This window comes from Heloderma suspectum, chromosome 1, assembly GCF_057233095.1.
Source record: "Heloderma suspectum isolate Gila_16-S chromosome 1, 16-S_ref, whole genome shotgun sequence".
NCBI classification, from domain to species: Eukaryota; Metazoa; Chordata; class Lepidosauria; order Squamata; family Helodermatidae; genus Heloderma; species Heloderma suspectum.
Genome location: NC_139458.1, coordinates 359,579,119 through 359,605,460, shown reverse-complemented (window position 1 = coordinate 359,605,460; position 26,342 = coordinate 359,579,119). Strand labels below are relative to the sequence as shown.

The following is a 26,342-nucleotide window of genomic DNA, read 5'->3' as shown; positions in this document are numbered from 1 at the left end:
TCGCCTACATCTCTATGAGCCTGCCAAGCATTAAGATTAACAACTAGTGACAACCATTAGACTGGCAGGTCACAGGGACAAGGATTTCTCAGTGGTGGCCCCAAACCTTTGGAACTCCCTCCCCAGGAAGGCACATATCATCTCATCACTGCTGGCTTAAACAAAAATGCAGAAAACACATTTGACAAATCTTTAGCTGCGCTCTGAGTGTTCTTAATTGTAATTTTATTTTCACATGTGCTGTAATCCTGTAAGCCACCTTGTGAGGGCAGTGCACCCTGAAAGGTGGGTTAAAATGTTTGTTATGGTTGGGGGGGGGGTGTTCAGTTGATTATGTAAATTTGTTATTAGTATTGTATGCCGCCTAGAGCGGCCGGATAGCCAGCCAAATGGGCGGCTAATAAAGCAAATAAATAAATAAATCTATTTAGCCCGGCTATCCTTAAATCACACACTACCAGAATCTGACACTGATCAGTAGGAAACACTAGTACCAAGCTGATCTGGGTGCTCCATGACTAACCAATACCAGTAATTGTTTTTAGTGCTACAGTACATATCTGAAATGAAAGCAACAGCACCATTTTTATTTGTGTACTGGTGTTGACTGATTCCTTATCTACTTTCAGTTAGCGAAATATGGCAAGCACAGGGAATTGATGGTCCTAAAATCTAGGGAAATTACACCGTTTTCCTGGAGCTTCCATCTACTATAGATTTTTAAAGTAAGCTGAAAGTCCACCATCTTTCCCCCTTCATTTCAGTTTGGAACAGTAACCCCACTGAGTTAGCCCCTCAGGCTCACCTCAGGCTATTTACCTTAGGAGAAGAAACAGTTGATCAGACTTAGGGATGCTCAAACAAATAAGGTTCAAGAACTGATGTGGTAACACACTAGAAAATACATGTAACTTATACTAGAATAATTAAAATGCAAAGTTTTGGCTCCTTACCTCTACTTTTTCTTGCTCTTCTAGTGCTAAGAACACAGCTGCTCGTAATTCTGCCTGTAACATAGAGTCAGCATTTGCATATTTTGTAACTACTTGTGTTAAGAAAACTAGATACCAATGCAAACTGCACAGAGAATTGCCATATTACTTGTGACATTACTTTTTACTCTTGTACTTAAGTTACAGAGGGAGCCGAAGTCTCTAAAAGGAATTCCACATGTCATTAGGGGAAGGGGTTTGGATTTGTTAGGCACTGGAGAATGTTTTGGGACAAGCCAGGAAAGGGACTGGTTCTACTTGAACCAAAATAGAACCAAGTTGCTTGGTTTTATTAACGTGATCCCTGGAGGAAAACCAACCAGAGCTGGAGAGCTGCAACTGATTCAGAATGTGGCAGCTAAAACCAGAGAACTGGAAAGCAGCCAATGTAGAACCAATTTTTTAAAAGGGATCCAGGAAATTACAAGCCAGTTAGCTTAAAGTCAGTTCCAAGTAAATTGGTAGAAATCATTATGAAAGATAAAATGATCAAGCAGGTTTTGCTGGAGAAGAATCAACACGGTTTCTGCAAAGGGAAGTCCTTCTGCTTCACCACCCTTCTGAAGTTCTTTGAGAGGGCATGTGGATAGGGGTGATCTGGTAGACATATACTTGGACCTCAGAAAGGTTTTGACAAAGGCCCCGGCTGAGTAAATTTAACAGTCGTGGGAGAGGACACATCCATGTATGGATCAGTAACTGGTTAAAGAACAGAAAGCAAGACTAGAAACATTTGGTCACTTCTCACAATGGAACGATATAAAAAGTGGCCTTAAGGATCTGTACTGGGGGTGGTTCTTTTTAATTTGTTCATAAATGACTTAGAGTTTGGGGTGAGCAGTGAGGAGGAAGAATTTGCTGACAAATCTGTTCAGGGGGTATAAACAAAAACAGATTGCAAACAACTCTGAAAGGATGTGAGTGAAAGGGCAGCAAAATGGCAAGTAAGTGTAAAATGATGCAGACTGGGGCAAAACCCCCTAATTTCACATATACACTGATTGGGTATGAGCTGGCAATGGTTAACCAGGAAAGGGATCTTGGGATCATAGTAGACAACCCAATGAAAACACCCACCCAATGCACAGCAGCTGTGAGAAAGGCAAACTCTGTGTTGGTTGTTATCAGGAAAGACACTGAAACAAAAATTGCCAATATTGTAATGCCTCAGCAGTGTCACCACACTTAGAATGCTGTGTAGTTCTAGTTGCTGCAGCTCAAAAAACAAAACAAAAACAATGTTGTAGAGCTGGAAAACCTTATCCAATGAAACTGAATGATGGGAGATTTTGGACAGACAAAAGGAAGTACTTGTTCACACAGTAAGCTATGGAATTTGCTACCACAGAGTGTAGTGATGGCCGCCAATTCGGATGCCTTTAAAAGGGGATCAGACAAATTCATGAAGGATAAGTCTATTAAGGGTTGGTAGTCCTGATGGCTATATGCCTCCTCTGAATAACAGTCGCGAAAGAACAGCAGCAGGCGGAGGCTACTGCCTTCATGCCCTGCTTGTGCGCTTCCAGTTTCCAGGGGCACCTGGTCGGGCACTGAAGTGAAACAGGACGCTGAACTACATAGGCCTTAGGTCTGATCCGGCAAGATTCTTATGCCCACCAACCCGTTCCCACTCAGGAAGAGTTCTACGCATGCGCCCTGCAGCGAAGGCAGTGCGTGGCATTGTTACCTAGACCGTATTGCCCCGAGGGCGGGAATGACAGTTGGCGACCGTTAGTGCCGTTGTGATATTGCTCACCGGCGAGGGCCGCGCAACCACCAACTTCCTACCACACGCCTCTCCCAACGTTTCGCGAGCGTGGACCACGCGCTCCCACGGAGCCGCCCCACGCTTTGTAAAGCCTGACAGCCCCCCGTCCCCCTCGGTGTGCTGCTCACCTTGATTTTATTTAGCACCCCAGTCGTCTCCAGAGTCTGCACGAGGAGGTCTCTCAGCTCCGTATCTTCTTCCGTCGCGGTCGCCATCTTGCTTCACCCTGACAACCACCTAAACTGAATTAGCGACGGAGCCAGCCCCGCAGATTCGCTACTCCAGAACGGTGAGGGGCATCTGCGTGGGGGGGGGGGGAGCCGGATTGGCGAGCGACCGGCCTCGCGGCCGCCCGTCCGGGGAGAAGAAGGTGACTCGAGGCCCGCCCAAGGCACGTCGAATGTGCGAATGCGAACGGGCGAGCCGTGACGCAGCTCTGCGATTGGCTGGAGAACGCGAGGCGGGAGGTTTAGAAGGAGGCGTTCTCGCCACGGATGGGGCTGCCCGTGCTGAGCCAGTCTCCCGTGCCTGAATGGGGGGCCCATGTAAGCTGCTCAGCTTTCTGAAGGAGAAGTGGAATATAAGTGTGATAATATTGCTACAAAGGATCTGGGGTTTGTTGGTCAGCTGCTTCTACGGGTATAGTCCAACCTAAGCCCTGTTTAAGTAAACCCACTGAAATGAATGAGGCTTTACTTAGTCATGACTAATTTAAGCCCCATTCATTTCAATGGGTCTACTCCAGGTAGGGCTTACGTTGGATTTTACCCCATCAGACCGTTTGGAGTGGCGTTTTAGTGCCTTACTTTCCCTCCTTTTCTCTTGGCTTCCTTCATTCCAGCTAACTTGTAGAATATGCATTGTTTCGTTGTTTTCGTAAGGAATTAAGACTGCAATCCCTATACCTGCTTACCTGCGAGTAAAACGTATTGCGATCACTGACTTCCAAGTAGACATGTACAGGATTGTAATGTAAGCATGTTTAAAGGTAGAAGTGGGAAAATAGAGATCTAATTTGCCATTTCTCATGTTTTTCAAGAGAGTTTGAACCAGCTCTTAACTGTTCAATACAGTTTCCTCACTGTGGGTGTAATTTAAAGGATATATCCCAAGGGCTGACTCACCTAAAGTAGGAACTGCAGAAGTACTACATTGCAAGCTAATGAACTCTTGCAGTCCAATCCTAGCTTGCACATTTACTTAGTACCCCATAATTTAATAAGACTTACTCGCAAGTAAGTAATCTTAAAATTCCACCCCTCAATATCTGTTTTGAATCACTAAGGGTACAATCCCATCGGGATAGGCGGCTGCCTAGCTGCAGGAAGGCGGCACCGGGTTGGGGGGGGGGGGGAGCCAGCCGACACATAGGAAGCGTCAGAAGGGCACTTCTACCCGACTCGCCCCCAGGAACGCCCCCTTTTTGCCACTCCGCACTCCTCTTCCGAGCCCAGATCGCGGGGGCTCCGAAGCAGAGCAGGAGGGGGTGGGAGTCATTTCCCTCACTAGCGGCCATAGGATTGCGTCCTAAACTATTTTTTTAAAATGAGCAGTATCATTTAGGGTGCAATCCTATGCATGTTTAGACAGCAATAAGTCCTACATCTCCCAGAATTCCACAGCCACCTACGTCGAAGGCAGCACTTCCAGCAAGGCCACTTTTTGCTGGCATTGTAAACCAAAAATATGTTGTTAAAGGCATAATATGCTATGTTAATTGTTTATCTCTGCATGGTGGCCCTGTCAAATAAGCCCTGAAACTAACAGCCTGATCCTGTGCAAAGTTGGACATGCCTAAGCTTGGTCAAATCTGCATGGTATTCGGTTGTGAATGTACAAAGCTGCTCTAAGCCCCAACACAATGCTCTTTTCAGATGAAGTTATCACAACAAATGTTTAGTGTTTGTTGTTTCCAAACTGATGCTGCAGGTGGCGCTAAAAATCCACATTCTGACATTTAAAGCTACAGTCTACCTAACCTATCAGAGAAATTCAGTTCCGTAGATCTTGTACCATCAGCTACAATGTTTTGAGACAATGAAGCTTATTTCTCCATATTAATGTTTATCCAAGTCCTTTATGCCAAACAGTATTGCTAGACAATGGTCTTAATTTACCCTCCACTATGGAGAAGTTGTATCCTGCAAACTTTACCGAATGACACTTCCTGCCTGATACTATTTGTACTTCCAGACAGAGTTCTGTTTGAACTCAAGTGTTTGTTTTTCGCCAAACATAACGTTTCTCATTAAGGCTCAAAAGTTCTACCTTTGATTAATCTGTTCTGAGAACATTGTTCCAGAAGTCTAGGGGAATCATCTCTATGTGATCTTTAGCAAACTTCAGATGGGCAGCAATGTTCTTTTTAGAGAGCAGTGGTTTCTTTCTGGCTATCCTCCCATGAACACTGTTCTTGTTCAATCTTTTTCTGATCATTGAATTATGAACACTTAGCAGCCAAGGTGAGAGCGGCCTACAGATTCTTGAATGTTTCTCTGGGGTTCTTTTTTGCTTCCCAGATGATACACTGGTTTGTTCTTGGAAAGATTTTGATAGAAAGACCGCTCCTGGGTACAGTGATTGTGGTCTTGAACCTTGTCCATTTGTAGAATATCTGTCCGAAAGAGGATTGGTGGAGCCTCAAGTCCTTTGAAATGGCTTTGTAACCCTTTCTAGACCGATGAACAGTAATAACTGCTTTTCTGAGGTCCTCAGAGATGTCTGTTGATTGGAGCATGATATGTTTCCAGATAGACATATGATGAAGACCAAGCTTAACATTTCTGATCCTTTTTTAGGGTGGGGCCTCCCAAACTCACCCCTGAAGATCTACCTTATTACTTAAACACCTGATTCTAATTATTCCCTTTAACTGAGCTGATGCAATGAGGCGTTCACTTACTTTTGCAGATACCCTGACTCTAATTTACACATTTTATTTCACAAGACACAGAATTGATTAACATAAACCCTATTGTTGTTGTTGTTCAGTCGTGTCCGACTCTTCGTGACCCCATGGACCATAGCACGCCAGGCCTTCCTGTCCTGCGCTCTCTCCCGGAGCGTGCTCAAGTTCATATTCATTGCATCCGTGATGCTATCTAGCCATCTCATCCTCTGCCGTCCCCTTCTCCTTTTGCCTTCGGTCTTTCCCAGCATCAGGGTCTTTTCCAGGGAGTTTTCTCTTCACATAAACCCTATTAGATAGTTAGAAAAAGACTGGTTCTGATTCATGACAGCTACCATAGTAAAACTATGGAATTTCTGTAATTATAATTAGGGTTCACAAACTTCTTCTCACCACTGTACGTGCCGGCAGCAGTCTGGAAGACAGAGAGAAACAAGCCATAGGAAGCCACGGAGTGGGTGATCATCTGTCAGGAGTATGGGACAAGCCGCCCACTAGGGATGTCAGAGAATTCCACCACGGATCTGCCAGTGCATTCGGCCCCCCGAAATCTGTGGCGGAACAGCCTGCCGTGCCCCCGCGGATCCCCCCGGGACAAGACTTACCTGGGGTGGATCTTCTGGGCGGCGGCAGCCGGTCTTCTGACCGGCTGCCGCCGCCCCCATTTCCAGGCTTGGGGGGGGGGAGACATGATAGGCTACGTAAAGATTTACGTAGCCTATCATGGCTAGGTTTAAAAAAAAGAGGAAAAAAAGACAAGATAGGCTACGTAAATCTTTACGTAGCCTATCATGGTTGGGGGTGGGTTTAAAAAAAAAAAAGCATACGCAAATGGCGGCGGCTACGGCCGCTGCCATTTGCGTTCCTTCTTTTTACCATCTTAATCTACGTAAATATTTACGTAGACTATGATGGTGAAAATCAAGGGGAACGCAAATAGCGTAGCGGGCGCTATTTGCATCCCCTTTTGATTCGCCATTATAGTCTACGTAAATATTTACGTAGATTAAGACAGCCGAAAAGAAGGAACGCAAATGGTGGCGGCCATAGCTGCCGCCATTTGCGTACATGGTTTTGTTTTTGTTTTCGTTTTTTACCGGAAATCCGGCTGCGGACGGCTCTGGCCTGGCCGGGTGCTCCGTGGAGCTGCCGTGGAACACAGCCGGCCGGTCAAGGATTCCGGGGGGAGGAACGGAGCGCCTCCCCCCCCCGGCCAGGATTCCGGGGGGAGGGACGGAACACCTCCCCCCCCACCATCAACATAATCCGCGAAAGGTAAGTCACTTTCGTACATCCCTACCACCCACACAGTGTAGCTTCTCAGGATGGCTTAGCATAACGTGCTAAGAGAGTTGAAAGTGGTTTGTGAGAAGCTTTGTATTACATGATGTACTAACATGTCTGTTATTGTCCCACTGTGACTAGTGGTCAAACAGGTTTCACTGGTTTTTGAAACAATATAAAATTTTGCAAATTATGTTTATCTGTGGTGGAACTCAAATGTATGCATGCATCATAAGCAGTGATCCTTCTTTCAAACTGCCTTCAATTTTCTGGGTGCATGTGGTTGTGGCAGTAGCTGGGGGGAGGGGGAATCCTTATCTCTAACCTGAGGGGGAAGGAGTCCACCTAATCAGCAGTGATAAGTCATTCATCCCATTATATGTAAAATACTGGGGTTGCAAACTGTGGATTTCTGGAAGCTGTGAGGGTCCAGAATTCCAGTCCACAAGAAACCAGCAGGAAGAAAGTGGATGTATCTTGCCACAATGTTATCACCCTTCAAAAATATAATACAAAGCATTCTTCCCCATGCCCCCAATTTCAATTAGGTTGACAAAGAAGTAGGTTCTTATGAAAAAAAAGTTCATGTCCCACCCGTACAACAAATGTTATACGTAGCGTTAGATATTCATTGGAAGATATTTGTTTTAATTATATCTAAAATTATATTTTATTATATCTAAATATTGTAAAGTTCCACTTCTAGGAATGATTGAACTAGCCCTATAGCTGTTATCCATCCAGTAAGAAACCATACATTGGGGTGGGTAACCTTAGGCCTAGGCTCCCAATCTGTCTATCATTTGATGGTTTCCCAACTTTTGCACAGTTTGTTCCCCATTCTGAAAGGTTGAAATGCCTCTCTTAGGGTACAATCCTATGCATATTTAGACAGAGAAAAGGCCTACAACTCCCAGCATTCCCCTGGGAATTATTGTGCCCTTAGTTACTGGTAATAAGAGCTTTAAGCTAAAGTATGCTAGTGATTTTGGCCCCACCCCTTTTGCCTTTGACCCCACCCCTTCCCACCACCACTGGAACGTGGCTCCGGAGAGCATCTCCAAAATTGAATTCAGTTCTCTGGCTGAAAGAGGTTCCCCACCCTTGCCATATATTAACACCCATCCACCAGAAAAATAGCTTTCCTGAAATGAAAACTTATTTTTGAAGCATGGGAGTGGGGATCCTGTAATAAACAAACAAATAGAAAGGGGTTAGCCTCGAGGCAAGAATGCAATCCTATGTTCACTTATTTGAGAGCGAGCGCCATTGAACTCAGTGAAACTTCTGGGGAAATATGCTACATAGGTTTTTAGCTCATGGATCTGTTGGTGAATTTGGTTGTTTGCAGTTTTGCTCGTGACGCTTGGGAAGAAATGCAGTTTAGCTTGAACATAACATTCTCAGCACTTGTTACTTCCCCTTTCCCACTTGCTGTAGTTCATGGAATGATACTTAGTATTTACTATTAAGAGATATTTTAAGGTAATTATAGCTGCCTACTTCTATTTTTTCCAATGCAGCACTTAGAAATTTAAGACAGACTTGAAACCTTACAAATTATAAAATGCAATCCAAGGCACACTTGTACCTTACGCCCATTGATTTCAGTTGGGTTAGGCATAAGCAACTGCATAGGATCAGACTATGCAAATCCAAGCATGTTTACTTTACTCAGAAGTTAAATTACACTGATTTCAATGGGACACTTCCTAACGTGTACACATAAGATTGCATCCTTAATCAAACAGTGGGACTTAATTCAGATTTGAAACGTTTAGGATTGTGCTGCATGTGTAACCTCTCTGCTTTCGAAGAAGCCCCTGTACACCCACGGTGCTCTAACAACCTAACTTAAGTAAAAATTTTGTAAAACTTGAAAACCTTACATTTCGTGGCAATTTTTAAACGTCTTCTAATATAATGGTAATGCCATTATATTATGGTGCTACCAGTCTTCTTTCTAAGGGGGTGGAATGGTAAATTTGAAAGGTCATCTGAGTATATCCTGGCAAACTCGACAACGCAGCCGGTGTGGGCGGGATTTGGTGCCTTGGCGGAAGTGCTGGTCTTTGCTGGAAAGTGAAGGGCTGACATGAACTTGAGCACGGTCCGGGAGAGAGCGGAGGACAGGAAGGCCTGTCGTGCTGTGGTCCATGGAGTCACGAAGAGTCGGACACGACTGAACAACAAGAAGGGCTGACGCGTATACTCGCTTCCCGTCCTCTTCTATCGCAAGCCAGGTAAATAGCCTGTGGGGCTGATTTCTCAGTTGTTTCGAAAAGCCCCATCTCTTGAGCTCTGCTTACTCGGAACTAAGCCTCCCTGATTTTAATTGAACTTCTAAGTAAACCGCGCTGCGGCTGGGTATCGTCCACGTTTGTTCGAACGCAAGCCACACGGCGATTCATGGCATCGATTTCCAAGAAAGGGTGCATAGGCTTGTTAGCTTTGGATCCAAGCGATTTGGCATGCAGTCCTGTGTAGGCTTATCTGTGCACCGCGCACCCACCCGCCCCTTGACCAAAGTGGGACTTCTTAGTAACCGTGAATAAGATAACTGCTCTCCGAGACGATGGTGCGCAGGAAGTTAGAGGCAGTGATCGCTTATGGATCCCCCCCCCTTTGCAATCCTCCCTGATGTAGGAGGTTCGAAGCTGCAAATCCGGTGCGCTCTTGAGGGCACGTACCATAGAACTCGTCAGGGATTCCTTCTGTGTAAGCCCGCATAGGAGGGGAGCGCGCTGCATGCGTTTGTGTGTCCCGTCCTTGTTTCTGTATCGGGTGACGCTGCCTCGGGTTAGGAATCTACTCCATTGTTTTCCAATATCGCTCCTTTACTTCATTCGATATGCAAAGCAAAGAATATTGGCAGTTGTTCATGTCAGAAAGGAGAGGAAAATACGGTGCTTCAGATCACTGGCATTTTGTGTGCAAGTAGAGTTCGGGAGAACTGTTTTTAGATTGTGTTCTCAAAGATACTTAAGGATAAGTTATTGGTTGGGATATACATTCTCTGGAGCGGCTTTTTTTTTTTCCCCTATAGTTTGAGTGGGGCTGTTTTTGCGTGGTTTGACTGTCAGGCATCTTGCTTAGAATGGCTAAAGAGCAAGTTCATAAAAATATACCTTGTAGATATTACATTTATATTCCATCGTTTTTCCATAGAACACAAGGGTAGTGTACATAGGGTTCCCAGGCAGTCTCCCGTCTAGACACTGACTGGATCTAGACCAGATTAGCTTTTGGCAAGATTGCTGCAACGCGTGCCTTCAGGCCAGACAGCCCTTTGCCATGGCAAGTGTTTCACTGACTTCTAGTGAGGGTGATGAGAGGGGAGAGGGGAGGGAGCAGGCATCATCCCTGGTGGACAGCCAAGAGGGCCTCACTTACCCATTGCCATGGCCCAAACACCCAGCCTTTCCCTCTGGAGCACCTTGGCTTGCCAATGCCAGAATGAGCTCCAGAGTTGTATTCAATGGGTTCTGTCCAATGACAATCTAACTTAACTCTCATTCACTGCAATGGGTCTATTCTAACTAGGGCCAACGTTGGATACAAATCCCAGACTTTTCCTCTGGCTCATCAGGGGAAGGCTGAAACTGTCTCTTCTGACAGTTGGAAAGCCTTGGCCAGCCAGTGTCAAAACAAGCCTCTCCCCCCCCCCCCACACACACACACCTGCTCCTGTCTTCAACTGTTGGAGCTGAAGAGAAAAGTAAAGCATTGTCCCTAATCTCCCATGGAAGCATAGTACAAGGTGAATGACTAAGGGCACAGTCCTATCGATTGCGCCCTCAGTGATCAGAAGCCCGCAAACTCAGAGGAATCTGATCATCCAATGCAGGGTGGGAGGAGCAGCAGAGGCCATTCTAGTGAGGGTACTTCCAAGGAAGGAGGCTGGAAGAGGCTCAAGATAACTTGTAACCTGGCCCCCCACCCACCAGAACAGCCCCCTTTCCCCCTCTTTGAGGTCAGGTTTCCAACCTCGGAGAGGCAGTTGATGTGGTTCTTTTCACACTAGCTGCAAGAGGTCAGGGGAAAGGGGATGGTTCTCTGATCCGCCCTCCCCTCTGAGATTGGGGCACCAACCTCGGAAGGTTTGTACAAACAATCCTATAGTCCCTGGGATGCTCTCCCAGGACCCATAGGATTGCTGTCTAAGGCTGAAATCCTGTGAATGCTTATCTAGGAGTAAGCACCACTGAATGCAATGGCAGTGACATTTGAATAAACATGTATAGGCTGGTACAGATGGGAAGAGGCAGCATCCTGACAACCACAAATGTTGGCTTGGCTACCGAGGCCAGACAAAATTTGTGGACATCTTCTTCAGACTATAGCCCTCGCCTGGAATGTAGAGTTGACACCTGCTTTTCGGCAAGAATCCTCTGCCTTTTATAACTGCACACATGGGACCTGCAACAAAATATTGGAGTATGGATGCTCCTGGCCAGACAACCAGCCATGCCTCTTTCCAGGATACTCCATTCAATTTCTTTTCTTCCTCCTGGTTTTAGGTCTGTCTGTTCTCCCACCAACATTCCATGGCCACTCCTTGGGATGTTTTGGGTTTGTGTCCCACCACCTTAAGATCAACAATGGGTCACTGTTTGTATATAGCAGCCAATGTAGCATAGTGGGCAAAGTGTTTGACTTGGACCACAGATACCTGGATGGAAGTTCCTGCTTTGCCTTGGCCAGAACTCTGCCAGAACCCTCAGTGGTAGCAGTTGTATTGTGAGGATAAAATAGAAGAGCTCTATGTATGCCCACATGAGCTCCTTGGAGGAAGGGACTGGGGTACAAATATGATGATGAATTATTCTACAATCTGCTACCTATATGGGTGGGGTGGGGGGAAATCTAGTAACTGTTTTTCTTGGAAGGAAACTACCAGAGATGCATACTTACAAGGGCACCTTGCTGATTATTTGCTCCTTGATAACCTCTACCAACTCTGTATTCTCAGAATCAGTTGATAAAAATAGACTTGTTTGTATGTTTTCAATGTATACCTTTATTATTTGTAAGAGTGCTTCAAAAATTCCAGGTGATCCAGAGATTCTAATTTACACTACAGATTCTGAGTATTCGGTTCTGAGTATAGAATTCTGTATGTAGCAATTCTGAATTTATGCAGAGTACACAGATCTTATAGCAGTGGAATGAGTTCTTGAAATGATTCTAGTCTATGAGGGCAGTGTTCTTAATGCTAATTACTTTTTGGGTGATAAGATGATGGTCTCCGAAGGCTTTTTGTACAATATTTGGTGCTGCTGCTATCTAATAGTATCCCTGGCTACAAGATGAATTTGTACACCCTCATTTTCACATGGGCCTGTTGTCTTCTGTTGCAGCACGTGCCTATAACTGTCTCCACAATCATATTCTAAGATTTAAATATTTCGAATCTAAATATTGGAATACGCTTATTCTCATCAGTCATGTGAAGAATCTAACAAGTACTTATTTGTAGACAAGTACCTGTTTCAGATCATTAAGTACCTAATCAGGGCCTGTCTTGATGGGGAAAAAATCCAAGGTATGTTTGTATCTTAATTCCAGGTTCAGTCTGGGCTAGTATACCAGTAGCATTTGTTAGTTAGTTAGAGAGCAATCCTATGGCCCCTAGACAGCATCTGGGGGGCCTTAGGATATTTTGGATTCCTGGATCTGAGGTCAGAGATGGTGCTCTGACCTTGGACCCAGGAGTCCAAGCTCCCCACCCCTTCCCTCTTGCAGAGGATGCAGAAAGAGCTGCGCCACCTGTCTTTCTGAGGTTGCAAAGACAACCTAAGAGAGGAGGTAAAGGGGGCCTGCCAGGGGAAGTGGGGGAACTGGGGAGGCCATTTTGCAAGGAATCCTCTGGCCTTCTTCCCTCCCCAATGCCTCACCTAGATGGGCAAAATGCCAGTGTAGCAAAAATGCAGGGTGGGAGGAGCTAAGATCTCCCACTCTACATAGGATGCCTGTTAGCCTCTGAGTTTGGAGGCCGACGGGAATCCTGATAGGATTGTGCCCTTAGTTATTTATTTATACCCTGTCTTTTTACAAAAAAAGGCACTCAGGGTGGTTAATGGCACTCAAATACTTTCCTTATAGCAAGAGGGATCATTTTATTTCAGAGGAAGAACTATACCACTGTATACACCTCTGTGTGAGAGAGAGAAATGACACAGACAGAGTACTAAAAACTTACAAGTAATGAATCTGTAAATAGCAAGGGAAAGCTAAACACTTTACTGCTTTTTAAAAGAAAACAAAACAGCACTGGACAACTGCTCCAGGTATTCCTGTACGTCTTATACTTCCTGTTAACAAAACAAATATAATTTGTAATGTTCCCTGAACAGAGGGGCATCTAGAACCCCTAGCACAGGTTTGGCAGATTAAGCACTATTAATTTCATCGGCGTTTACTTCTGTGTAATTGTTGCAACGTGTTTAGAATCATGAGGATGGATCCAGAGTTCTTATTCTGCTGGCAGGAACATCCCGAAGCAAAGTGCCACTCAGACCACTCCTGCAAGCAGAAAGGGGCGGGGGTGATCTTTCCCTCTGCAGTCCCCAGCACCACCTCCACATTGTTCTGTAGGTTCTCCAGCTCTTTGGAGCAGATGTTTGGGGGACACAGGGGACTCCAGGGGAGGGTGGAATTGGTGAAGATCATCTCTTCCCTTGTTTAGCCAACAGAAAAGCTCAGCTGGTTCAAAAACCTCCTGTTGACAGAAGAAGCCCTTCCATCCATGGGAAGATTTTGTTGGATCCAACTCACGGTGTTAATTTCTTGAAGAATGTTTGTTTTTAGGACAGCCATTGCAGCATTTATTGAGTGATTCAGAAACAGCACTGTAAAAAAAAAAACCACCCTTAAATTCTGATGTCATCAAGTTAATAGGGAACTGAGAAAAGAAATTAAGGAAGTTGTTCAAATAGCACAAGAAGTGAGTAGCGAAGAAGAGGAATTGGAGTTCTGCCTTATTTTTTCATCACGTTTGAAAATAATTCTGTTTTAATATATGATCTGATCGGAGTTGGTCCTGTGCCAAGCAATCTGATGCATTAATAGAACTGAATCAGTTTAAATACAAATACTCTGGTTTAACTGACTTGCTCATTACATTTGTCTTAAGTTTAAACTTTAGAGGGATGCTTTTGTAATCCTTACCTGCTTTTAAAGTCCATGCAGTTCTCAAGGTTTTTCTTTGAAGGTTTTTTTTAAAAATATTTCAGTTTTGGCTGATGTGCATGTTTGTTTGCATGCGGTTACTGGTTTAAGTGAAGCCTGCAAATATAGTAGGCCCAAACACCTGGTTTGTATACTACTACACAGAAGGCTCATTCTGGTCCCTTTGCCCACATGTGGAGGGATACTATAGGATATTCGCCTGTGGTGTACTAGTTCATCCAGTCTTGCTTTTCTTCTTTCTCCTGCCACGTACACACAGGCATCTGTATGTACAGATCTATTGGCAGCTGGTTGGCCACTGTGTGAACAGCATGCTGGACTAGATGGACCCTTAGTTTAATCGAGCATGGCTCTTCTTATGTTCTTATCTTCTTCCCAGGTTATTACAAGTGTTGGAAGGCCTCTCCCATCCCTGTCCAACTCCGTCCACCCCCACTCAGTCAAACACTGTGGTTTTGAGCTCTCATTCTTTGACTGCGGGTGGGTTGGGGTTGAGCAAAGTCTTGGAGTTGTGCACAGGTTTTCCATTCCTGAAGTGGACTATGTCCCATATGGGAGGGAGAAACAGAACTCTGTTATGTCCCATGGAATTCCTCCACATGTGGATACTGCACCTACAGTAGGATCAGAATGAGCTCCAATATAATGATGTTGAAATAAAAGAGAGAGAGAAAGATCTGTCTGGACACTGTGGGAAGCTTAGAGTTCAACAATGGTTTTCCGTAAGGTATTTTTAATAGTACTGGAAAACATAGAAAAATTTTCTTAAAGAGGCATTAATATTAATTTACCTGATATGTTGAATTAGTTTTATAAATGGTGTGCCTTCTGCTGAGCACTATTCATTACTCAGTCTTTCCCATTGGAAAACCATGCACAGTTTTCAAGAAGTATCACAGTTTAAGTGGCAACACTCAGGACAGTATCTAAGTCTGCCAGCAAGACCCACTGCTAGCACAACCATGAGCTTGTGGTTAAGAAAGCAACCAGAAACAAGCAAAAAAATTGTTTCCAGAATGGGGCAGGTCAGTGGAACTTGCAGAAGGAAGACCCCCTGACCTGTCCTGATCCAGAAACAAATGTTTCCCCTTGATTGTGGAGTTGATTTTTGAACTGATAACTCTATTGCATGAGCGAGAGCACAGTGGCAGTATGGGATGCTACCCTCAGTCTCTAAAACCTTATTTTACTCAATTTGTATTAGCTGTTTTTAAATGTTTCTTTTGTCCTTTAACAGTTACCTGGTTGTGGTGTTATGCTTACATATTTGTTTTCCTTCATAGATACATTGTAAATTAAAAAAATGAAACCTGTGATCCAGTACCGTTGGATTGTTGGATGCTTTTCACTTGGTATCTTTTTTGGATTTGCTAAACATACATTGGTTCATGGGTAAGTCCTCTATAAAGAGCATTAGATGCTGAGAGTACTGTATCATCTTGTCCAGTGAGCAAACAGTCTGGAATGGCTTAATTCCAGTGGGCAAAATTCAGTGTTGCGCGAGTAGACTTTGGCTTGCGTTTCCACTCCTCCACCTGTGCCTCCCCCACCCCATCTGCTTTGGAGGGTCCCCCAATCCTCCTGAGTAAATTCTGAGGGCATGCAGAGGGTGGGAGAATTGTCCCCCTCCCCACTCAACTGACAGAAGCAGTTCTGTCTGCAGAAGGGATTAATTGGATAGATCTTATGCTCCCATGTCCTGTTTCACCCAGAAGCTTTTGCTTCATGAGATCTGCATAGCATGCTGTCTTTTTACTCCTGTTCTGCTATGTCAGAAGGCAGGGCTTGAATTGTTTTTAAGGCAAGAATCCCCCGCTCCCGCCCCAAATGAGATAAAACTTCAGGTTCTTAGAACCTGAGGAATTCTAAGCAAATGCTAACATGCCACTAAGGTGATCTTTTAGAGATTAACACACAGAGAAAAAAGAACAGTAGCAGTGAATAAAAAAGGAGACACCCCCAAGGAGGCCTTGAAATAATTAAACAGTCCACAAATCATGCCAAAGAACAACACAGGGAACCCTGTAGGCATCAGAGAGCTTGCTGGAATTCCTCAGTAACAATCCATTGGATGGGGCTGACTGCCTTTCCCTCGCTAGGACAGAATGGAAATTATGGTAAATCCAGTTTTCCTTTCCTATCCAGCAAGGTGAAATAGTCAGGAGTGAGATGTTCAAAAACAATGAATTCTCTCTGGGAGGCTCAGAAGATCTCCAGTCCCCCTTGCCTACCCGACGTGCTTAGAACATTAGTTGGAGCACCCTTCTACCAAAAGGTGTTTTAGCAGTGGTATTCTGGTCAATTTTGTATTGATGTCCAAGTATACTTACTGGAAGAGACCCAGATGATTGTCCCTGTCTATGACACAGTTCACTTAATCACAACTTAAACAAGCCATGGTGGTTTGTTTAAGCCGTGGCGTGTGCTGGGCACCATTTGCCTAATTAGCTGTCTAGGCACAGCTTATGTCATCCAAACCTGGATTGCATGGCTTGTTTGAGAGGGAAACAGCCCTCAAATAACCCATGGCCTGTTGTCCGTGCCAGGTTTGGACGTCATGATAAACCACCCTGACACAAACAAGGCTCAAAACCCACCCTGGGTTATGCAAACCCACATGCAAACTGGGTCTCTGTCTCCGGTTATCAGCTGTTCCAGATAAGTGCCCTACATTTTACTCTTAGAATATAGCATTCTTAAGCAGTTGTTCCCTCAAATGGGCAAACTGATCTCCAAAACAAAGTGATAGATTCCCCGTCAAACCATATTATTGTTCGTTTAATAATTTTCTTAATAAACATAGAAGTTATTTTCTTCTAGTAATTTTCACTTTTGCTCACCATTTCAGAAAATATATTTTTCCTGTCCATTTCATATTACTGTTTAATCATTTTCTTAATAACTGTAGAAGTTACTTTCTTCTAGTAATTTTCACTTTTGCTCACAGTTTCAGAAAATATATTTTTCCTGTTCATCTCATAAGATGAACTCTCTGGATTTCCTCAAAATGCATATAGTAAATAAATGTTTTGAGCCATGGTCCAGCAAACACAAGGGAGAACTGCATGTGCAACTGGAGATTTCTTTGACGTTTCCACTGCAGCTGCTATACTATTGAAGAGGCAAACTGAAGCATTTCATTCTATACTGAGAAATGATGTGCCTCTTCAGTAGTTACGATGGCAACTTCAAAAGGAACTTCTGGCTTCGCTTGGAGACTTCAGCTTCACAGTCTTGACATCCTTGTAAAAAAGGAACTAACTACATATACATACATAGAAAATGACTCATATTCTCTATACCAAGCAAAGGAAAACCCCATTGCACTGCTAGGTTCTCATGTATAAAGTTTGTTGAACAGTACGTTTTAACACTTTGAAAATGGACAATTAAACTACAGTGGCTGTTTGCTATTAGTTGAACATTTTAAAGAATATAAAATGTAATTTTTATATGTTTCAGTGATGATCACCCTCATAAGTGGGAAAAATTATACTTAGTTCATCATTGGCCAGTGACTGTATGTAAGGTGAGTTGTCGTTTTTAAAGGGATGTATGTCATTCAAATGTATGTCTAACTGTATCCTGAAAAGATAGCACAACCAATTTCAGAAGAGATGGGAAAAACCCTTATTTATTTGACCACCACATAAGGAGTGGCGAGGGGGAATCCAGTTTTAGAGAAGGTTATTTCTCTTGGGTTTTCCCACAGAGTTAAAATCCAGGGCCAATTGCAGGTAGTATTTCTGAAGACTACTTTACATTATCATGTCTGTAGGAAGAGATCAAAGCAGTACCTGATCCATGACATATATATGTAAAGGCACTAATGTATCACAGAACACTTCTAAATGGGGCAGAAGGGGAGATCCACTGCAGAACCACCCTAGCATCCAGTGCCCTGCTGGCACATGAGTGGCCAGAGTGGGAGGGAGGTTCTTGCCAGCTTTTCCCGTGGCAGTTCTCCTTTTAAATTTCACCCCTCCCATTGAAATCAACGGGAGGGAAAATACCTCTGCCATGGGTAAGAGGCCCATGCAGGAATACCAGGGGCTTTGGATCTAGTAGATCCAAAGCCTTCCCCATGGTTCCCCATTTCAGGCCTACTACTGGCTACCACTACTGCTGAGTACAGGTAGAGTTATGCCTGTTGAGCTTTCCAAAGGCATAACTAGGGCCTCTGGTATGGACATGTCCATTTGTGCCCCTCACCCCCCACAACAAAGTTCCTCTCTGATGGTGGAGGGGCACCTCTGTTTCATCCTAACACAGACGGTTGCCCAAGAGGGTTAAGATTTCTTTGTTCATCCTAGAGTTTATTTTAATAAGTCAGCAGAGTTGTCACAGCCTTAGGCAGTTAATTATGTGAAGAATCTATTAAAGTCTATGTATTATATCTCATGGAAATGCTTTCTTATTGAGTTTTGTTTAAATTATTTCAGCAATAAGACAGATGTATTCATTTCAGGTATTTTCACACAAACTACAAGTACATTTTGTGTCTGTAGTAAGAGAATATAAAGCCTAAACTAACTAAAGAGATGTTTCTGGTCTAATTTGACTCTCCTTTGCTTTCTGTCCTGCAGTAACAACAGTCACATGTACAAATGGCCTGACAGAGGCTCAATGGCACTGTTATTGTTGGCTGTGAAAATAGGCTGTATACAGATACATTATTGTATTTTTGCTTAAAGAAGCTAAGACAAAAGGTAATGGCTACATTCAAATGAACAAGCCTTTTGCCTATGCTCAGAGCCCCTTCACTCCTTTGCTTCATGGCATGAGCAATTAAACCACAAACTCTCTAACCATAGTTTCTGATTTTGTCTGAGCCAAGAACTATGATTACTAGCTACTAGTTGGCTACTAGTCATGATGGCTATATATTACCTCCAGTATCGGAGGCAGAATGCCTCTGTATACCAGTTGTTGGGGAACATTAGCAGGAGGGTGTTACTGCACTCATGGCCTTCTTGTGGACTTCCTATAGACAGGTGGTTGGCCGCTGTGGAAAAAGAATGCTGGACTAGATAGGCCTTTAGTCTGGTTCAGCATGGCTCTTCTTATGTTCTTATATAACTTAAGTCGGGATATTAAACCACCTTCAAACCTGATTTAATATCTAGCTTGACCCAAAGCTGGTGAGCATAGTTTCCTAGCTTAGAGGAAATGGGAAATTATGGTCAGTTGAAACTTTCTGGTTTGCTCTGCACCATGAAGGGAGAAGAGAAGGGACTGTGTGCACAGGAAAAAAGCTCGTTCATATCTTGGCTTATTAAGTCAAGATATGATTGTCGAAACTGGGCCATAGTATAATGCCCCCAGTTTTTTTCCTCCCCAATATTCATAAGCCAAAAATAAACAATGGGGGTATGTTTCAGGTGAGCAGAATAAATCGGGTATGCCTTGAGTGTCACTTTCAGCATTATGTCAGTAGCCAAAGTAATTTTGGAGGTTTGAAAGACAAAATACTTCAACAATAATCAAGTTATTTTTGCAGGAATCTTCCATTTAAATACTCCATGCTTTAACCAGTGTGGTGCAGTGGCTAGAACAATGGGTGAGGAACCTCTGCCCTTCCTTTCTCACCCCACTCCTGCAACCATTAAGCTTGAAAAAAGCTTCCATTGCCTTCAGTGGAAGGCTTTTCCCAGGCCTATTTGCAGGGGGGGGGGATTGGGGGGGCTCAGCTGGGAGGGAAGAATTAACCCTTCCCCCCCCAATGCACTGTGACCATTCTCCTCCCAAATCACAAATTCCCCATATTGCAATTCAGTTTTGAAAAAGCCTTCCATTGAAGCTAATGGAAGACTTTTTTCCCAAGACCATTTAGAGGGAAGGGTTAACTCTCCCCTCCCCAGCTGTTATTACACACACACCCTCAATCCCCCAACCCATTGCTACAAGTAGGTTTGGGAAAAGCCACTGGCTTCAACAGAAAGCTTTTTTGAAGCTTAAATGTAGCATAGGGAGAGAGAATCTTTTTGTGTGAATGGGTGTATGTGTGATGTGGGTGAGAATGAATCTGCGTGCGTGTTCCTTCCAGGTGCCTCTAAATCTGGAGGCAATGTTGGGGAGAGCCCAAGACCAAGACTTTGAGACATTTGGAAGTGGCTCTTCTAAATGTTTTCCAATGCCGCTGAACCCCAGGTCATGGCCGGAGAAGAGTCCCTGGTCATCTCTTGCCAGTCAAAATGTTGCACTTGCTGCCAGCTTTAAATGATTTTGCAGTTATTTAATGGATGGTATTCTGCTAGGAATATTTTAACATGTAAAACTACTTTGATAAAAAAAACCCTGATGAATACAAGAAATAATAAAACGTTGTATGATTCATATTTAAAGTGCCTTAATAGAATGTTCTGTAAAAAGCAATTATTATGATTGGTCATGTCTTCTCCAGTATTTTTCTTTTTGTGGAAGAGCCTGTGGTCATATGAAAAACTATCTGGTAGAGGCCAGATTCTTGTTGGGCAGATAATACTTTCTGTAACAATCTGTAAAATATAGCCAAATATAAAATTGCAAGCCAAGTATCAAAATAATCCCACTTTAATGTCATGTTAGAGAGATTTTTTTTCATCATCTACTTTTATTTAGATGTTGCCCTATCTTGAGGGATTTAAACTGTAAACAGTTAAAGATATGGAATCCAGAAAAAATGGCAAATATTTTAATGTAAATGGAAGAACATCTCTGGATTTCAGATCACTTTTCTTGTGCAATGCTCTTTCGCTAAGTCAGAAACAGCCCTTCCATGAATGGAAGAGGCTTTACATTCATGGAAGGGCACCTAAGGATCCAAGGCAATATTAATAATATGATAGAAAAAGCTGAAATAGAATCAGTAAAAAAGTTCTGCTCGCTTATCCATGACCACCGAAAGCAAAACAAAGAAGAATCTAAAGGCCAAACTAGACATGAAGTTAACTGCATGAATGCAGTTAACACGCAGGGTTTTATAAAATGTAAACAGCAGCTGCAGAGGGGCTGAGCAACAGCAGGACCACAGAGGGTGGAAAGAGATAGTCCCCGTGTCCTGTCCCCCACACCATGGTCCCAAGGAAAAGTGCTTCTCTGAAGCTGCTATTTACATAGGAAGGGAAGCTTCTTATTGGTTCCAATGACAGCTTCCTAGTAATCACAAACAGCAGATGAGGTTGGAAATCCTTGTCTAGGTTGTACCATTTTTGCATGTTCCCACACCTATGTAAAACATTCCTGTACATAGAGAGCTAGCATAACAGAAGGTTAGGCTAGAATCCTTCTCTGTGAGATGCTAGTTTCCCATGTGCAGGTGTTTTTAAAAAGAATTATGGAGGAGCATTCAGTCAGGTGAGATCCCACTAAGATTGCAAACTTTTGAATGGGCTCCTGGTCCTTTAACTGCTATTTGAGCCTAGCAATTAGCAAGTGAACAAGTTTAGATCCATACCATTATGCTGCCTCTATCGCATCTGCGGAGTGCTGTCCCAGGAAGCTGTTTCAAGTAGTCCAGAGCCTGGTTGGTCCAGTTGCTCCAGAACCGCTGGAGCATTCTAGGTCCTCCTGTGAGGCCTTGGCAAGGCACTTTGCAGATAAAATTGATCGGATTAGGAGTGTTATTCCTTGTGCTGTGGATACAGTTAGTGAGCAAGAGGCGGTCTGTGGCAAACCAGTTTTGTGGGATCGGTTCCAGCTTCTTCCTTCTGATGAAGAGGAGAAGGTGCTTTCATCTGTAAGGCCGACCACCTGCTTACTTGATCCTTGCCCATCTTGGCTCATTATGAGCTGCAGAGAGAGGCTGGGTGAGGGGATCAGGGTGGTGGTAAACGCCCCCCTTGAGGAGGGAGTGATGCCATCAGCCCTCAAGGAGGCAGTGATAAGACCGCTTTTAAAAAAGCCCTCCTTGGATCCCCAAGTTCTGAACAACATTCACCCAGTCTCAAATCTGCCATTTTGGGGCAAGGTGATTGAGCGGGTGGTGGCGATGCAGTTGAAGGCACACTTGGAAGAAGCCAATTATCTAAATCCATTTCAGTCAGGCTTCAGGCCTGGGCATGGGACAGAAATGGCCTTGGTCACCTTAGTGGATGATATGAGGAGGGCTCTGGATAGGGGCGAATGCTCCTTCCTTGTTCTCCTCGACCTCTCAGCGGATTTTGATACCGTTGACCATGGTATCCTCCTGGACCGCCTGGAGGGGTTGGGCATTGGAGACACCATATTATGGTGGTTCCAGTCCTTCCTCTCCAGCAGGTACCAGAGGGTAGCACTAGGAGAGGAGGTTTCGGACCTGTGCGCTCTCACTTGTGGGGTGCCACAGGGTTCCATCCTCTCCCCGATGCTGTTTAACATCTATGTGAAGCCGCTGGGGGCTATCATCAGGAAGTTTGGGGTGCGGTGTCATCAGTATGCAGATGACACGCAGGTCTACCTCTCATTCAAATCTTCACCAAGGTTGGCCGTAGAATCCCTGTCTGTCCACTGTCTGGAGACGGTGAGTGGCTGGATGGGGAGGAATAAGCTGAAGCTGAACCCTGACAAGACCGAGGTACTTTTGGTGGGAGACAAGAGGAGGTTGGGGGATGCTGACCTGGAGTTGAATGGGGTACGGCTACCCTTGAAAGACCAGGTCTGCAGCTGGGGTTGTCATCTTAGACTCCCAGCTGTCCATGGAGGCTCAGGTGTCAGCTGTGAGCCGGACAGCACTGTATCAACTCCATCTGATATGACGGCTGTGCCACTACCTTCCCGACATCTGCTGCCATCGGTAGTACATGCCCTGGTCTCCTCTCATTTAGACTACTGTAATGCGCTCTACGTGGGGTTACCCTTGAAGACGGTTTCGAAGCTGCAGCTGGTACAGAACGTGGCGGCTCACCTGATTAAAGGCAGCCGCCGGTGAGATCACATCACTCCAGTGCTGAAGGAGCTGCACTGGTTACCAGTTGTTTTCCGGGCCAAATTCAAGGTGTTGGTTTTGACCTTTAAAACCCTATATGGTTCCGGCCCAGCCTATCTCAAGGAGCGCCTCCAGCAACACCAGATAGGCTGCTCAACAAGATCAGCCTCGGATGGCCTTCTCTCTGTCCCATCAGCCAGGACAGCTAGGCTGGCGAGGACGACGGAGAGGGCCTTCTCTGTGGTGGCCCCCACTCTGTGGAACTCCCTCCCTAGGGAACTCCACCATGCCCCCTCTTTAATGAGCTTCCACCATGCATTAAAAACGTGGTTGTTCAGGCAGGCATTTGGGGTGAGTTAGGGTAATTTTAGAAATGTGATGCTTTTAACGTTGAATTTTATTGTTTTGAACTGTGTTTATTGTTGTACATCGCCCAGAGTGGCTGGGTGACCAGCCAAATGGGCGATTAATACATTTAATAAAATAAATACCATGGAAGAAAGCGTGGGGCAGGCAAAGCCACGCTGGCCAATGTGTCCCTTGAGCCTGGCTTTGTTGCGTGCGTGCTTTCCCTTATCTATTTCAGTAGCGGGTTTGATGGGAAACTTCAAATGCATTTTTTCCTAGCTTGCTAGATCTCTTCAGTCAAGTTTTCCGGACTAACTGGAAACTATTGAGCCAGGGTGACGGTGTGGGGAACACAGAATGGAAGCAGCTGGTGCTCCCTGGCAACAGTATTCTTAATCATGCCACATTGGTGCATATCTCACATTATTAGAAATCAGTATGTTTTCTTCTTGATAGTTGACAAATTATTCCATTTATTTGCTGTAATATCTTCCCAGATACATAAATCTATTATCTCGGCAATCTTTCTTCCTCTTTAAGAAGATGAGCACTGCTAATCTTTTGGGATCACACCCATTCTCCTTGGTCATTTTGACAACCATATTCAGGATTCTTGAATGACTTGACTTTATGATAGAGCTAAACCAAATATTACTTTAACATAAATCTCTTTCCATCTCTTTCCATAGCAAAATGGTAGGTTTAGTGGGGAAAATACAATTACATATTGCTGCTGTTACCTTAATTGCTGCTGTTCCAATGAAGGCGATATAATAGCACTTACACTTCTTGGGGATATGAGCTAAAAACAACAATGAGCTGTGTCATTTATCCTTAGAAATATGTGTGTTCTGTTTAGCATAAAAACTAGCTTTCTCTGATAAAATGATGGACTTGTTTTCTCTAGATGAATGCCGATGATTGCAAAGATCCAGAAATGTACTGGACAATCCATGGACTCTGGTAAGATTTTAAATCTGAAAATAATCTTTCATTCTGTCACATTTCATTAGAAATGGAGAATTTGACCTAGATGATGTGTAGAATCCCTTTCAGTCTCCTGTCTATGCCCATGCTAGCCTATATCTGAAGCATCTAGCCAGACGTCTTTAACTGGAAACCCATAAGAAACAAAATGCTCTAACCTTTTAGATAAGTGATGCATTGGATCCAGTGACTAGTGGTGGCCTTTGACTAGAATCCTTCGAAGAATGGAGCAAGATGCTTAGCTGTGTGGTCACTGTATGTTCAGTTACAAACAATGATGGTTTTAGTAATACCTATGCCATTTTTCCTATCTACATTATACATAACAGTTAAAATACTGAGGGCAGTGCTCAGACTAATTACACCATATCTGTTGACAAGCTGATAGCTTCTTTTACTGGACAGTTTTTGTAAGTAACATGCCATCTGTCTTTGTTTGGAATATTTAGTCACCGTATCTTGAAATGATCAAGACAGGCAACAATTCCCAATTCATAATCACATTATTTTAAAAATATCTTCACATTACTGCTCACTGTCCTGCACCTCCATAAGAAAATACAAGTATGGATCAGAACCCCTGGCTGGAATGAATATATTGCCCCTCCTTTCTTTACGCTATCACAGAATTTTGTCATTTAATTTTTTTAATGTGCCAGGATTTTTTAGGTGGAAAGAGGAAATAAGATGTGCTGGTACATGCTCTCAAATCCAAACACACACCAAAAACTTTAGAGCAGGGGTGGGCATCACGTGGCGGTGGGCTGCTTGCACCCTCTGGCGTGGTGTGCGCCACCAAAATTTGCAACAGCCGTTAAAAGCTAATTTGCTGCTGATTTTCAGTGGCAAACAGCTATGGAACACTGCAGTGCCCAAAATTAGCTTCTTTGCAAGCTAATTTTAGCCATTATAGCATTCTGTACTAATTTGCCAGTGAAAATCTACAGCAAATCAACTTTTATTTTTGTTGCCAGCACCCCACAGAATGCCACTGATGCCCTGTGGAGTGAGGGCCATGGGGTGGAGTGGTGAAAATGGCCTTCGGACCTCCCAGAGTTGCCTGCCCCTGCTGCAGAGAAACTTTTCAGTAGTTTTTGTTTTTGTAGTGACTTGCTGTGGAGAATAAGAATCGGGGAGCGGGATGGGGTGTGTTCATGTTTTGCATTTTTATTCATGCTTAACATCTCTTGAGAAATGGAAGTCAGCTGATACTCTGCTAACCTACAGACTTCCAGCAGACGTTTTGAGCAATTATATTGACTCAGAACTGTTCAAGGCTTTCTTTAAAAAATACAACTGCCCCTGGTATAGAATCTAATGTTCTCAAGCTTTGTTTTAATAGTATTCCCCAGCTTGGTTTTATAACATAATTAGAATATGTCCTTTTTAAAGAGTTACTTTGAGTTTCAATAATTTTACAATACCATTTGCAGTGCTCTGATTTGGTGTTAAAATTATCTAATAGCACAGCTAAGAAGCATGACCAGCTGAAAATCAAGTAGTGGCCACTCTTTGTGTAGTTTACTGTGGACTTCCACTATGTTTCAGTGATGCCAGGAAGAGTTTATTCCATGCCTTGGGACACACAGTGGCACAAGGTAAAATTGGCTGGGTTCACACAACACGACAACCCACACTCAAAGTTGAGTATGGGTTGAGTGTGGGTTATTGAACCATGGGTTGTTGTGTGAACCCAGCCACATTAACAACCCAACAACAAAGCACAGGTTCTCTTTGTGGGTTTTCCAGTTGTATTGGTGTTTTGTTTAATTTGTTGCTAGCCACTTTGAATTTTCTTTGGGAAATAATGGGGATAAAAAATTGAAACAAATAAAATATTGTTTAGCTGTCACCTCTCAAAACAAGAAGCATCTGTACTCTGGCTGCCAGTTTGAGGTTCCCTTTGTTCTTAGATATCTTTATTTGAAAATTTATATCCTGCTTTTCTGTGATAAAATTGAAACTTGGGGCAGCTTACAA

At 43.8% G+C, this 26,342-nt stretch overlaps 2 protein-coding genes across 9 annotated transcripts in view; one reads left to right on the top strand and one right to left on the bottom strand.

Moving 5' to 3' along the window:
* The window catches only part of CEP43 (centrosomal protein 43), a 42,666-nt gene extending 39,678 nt beyond the window's left edge, over positions 1 to 2,988 (bottom strand). For all 4 annotated transcript variants that reach the window (XM_084828003.1, XM_084828004.1, XM_084828005.1 and 1 more), the window contains exons 1-2: positions 2,889 to 2,988; positions 954 to 1,007 (exon numbers count right to left, since the gene is read on the bottom strand). In XM_084828003.1, the coding sequence (XP_084684129.1) occupies positions 954 to 1,007; positions 2,889 to 2,975 (141 nt within the window). In that variant the 5' untranslated portion in view covers positions 2,976 to 2,988. The remainder of the gene's footprint in view (positions 1 to 953; positions 1,008 to 2,888) is intronic.
* Positions 2,989 to 9,016: 6,028 nt separating this feature from the next.
* Positions 9,017 to 26,342, top strand: part of RNASET2 (ribonuclease T2) — a 29,617-nt gene continuing 12,291 nt past the window's right edge. For 2 of the 5 annotated variants that reach the window (XR_014786758.1, XM_084828000.1), the window contains exons 1-4: positions 9,017 to 9,195; positions 15,427 to 15,535; positions 17,606 to 17,672; positions 24,283 to 24,338. Coding sequence is in view for 3 of the 5 variants with exons in the window: in XM_084828000.1 (XP_084684126.1) it covers positions 15,447 to 15,535; positions 17,606 to 17,672; positions 24,283 to 24,338 (212 nt within the window). In the remaining 2 variants the exon portion in view is untranslated. Of the gene's footprint in view, positions 9,196 to 9,521; positions 9,671 to 15,426; positions 15,536 to 17,605; positions 17,673 to 24,282; positions 24,339 to 26,342 lie in introns of those variants that run through there. The other 3 variants (XM_084828001.1, XR_014786759.1, XM_084828002.1) reach the window with 3 other exon arrangements.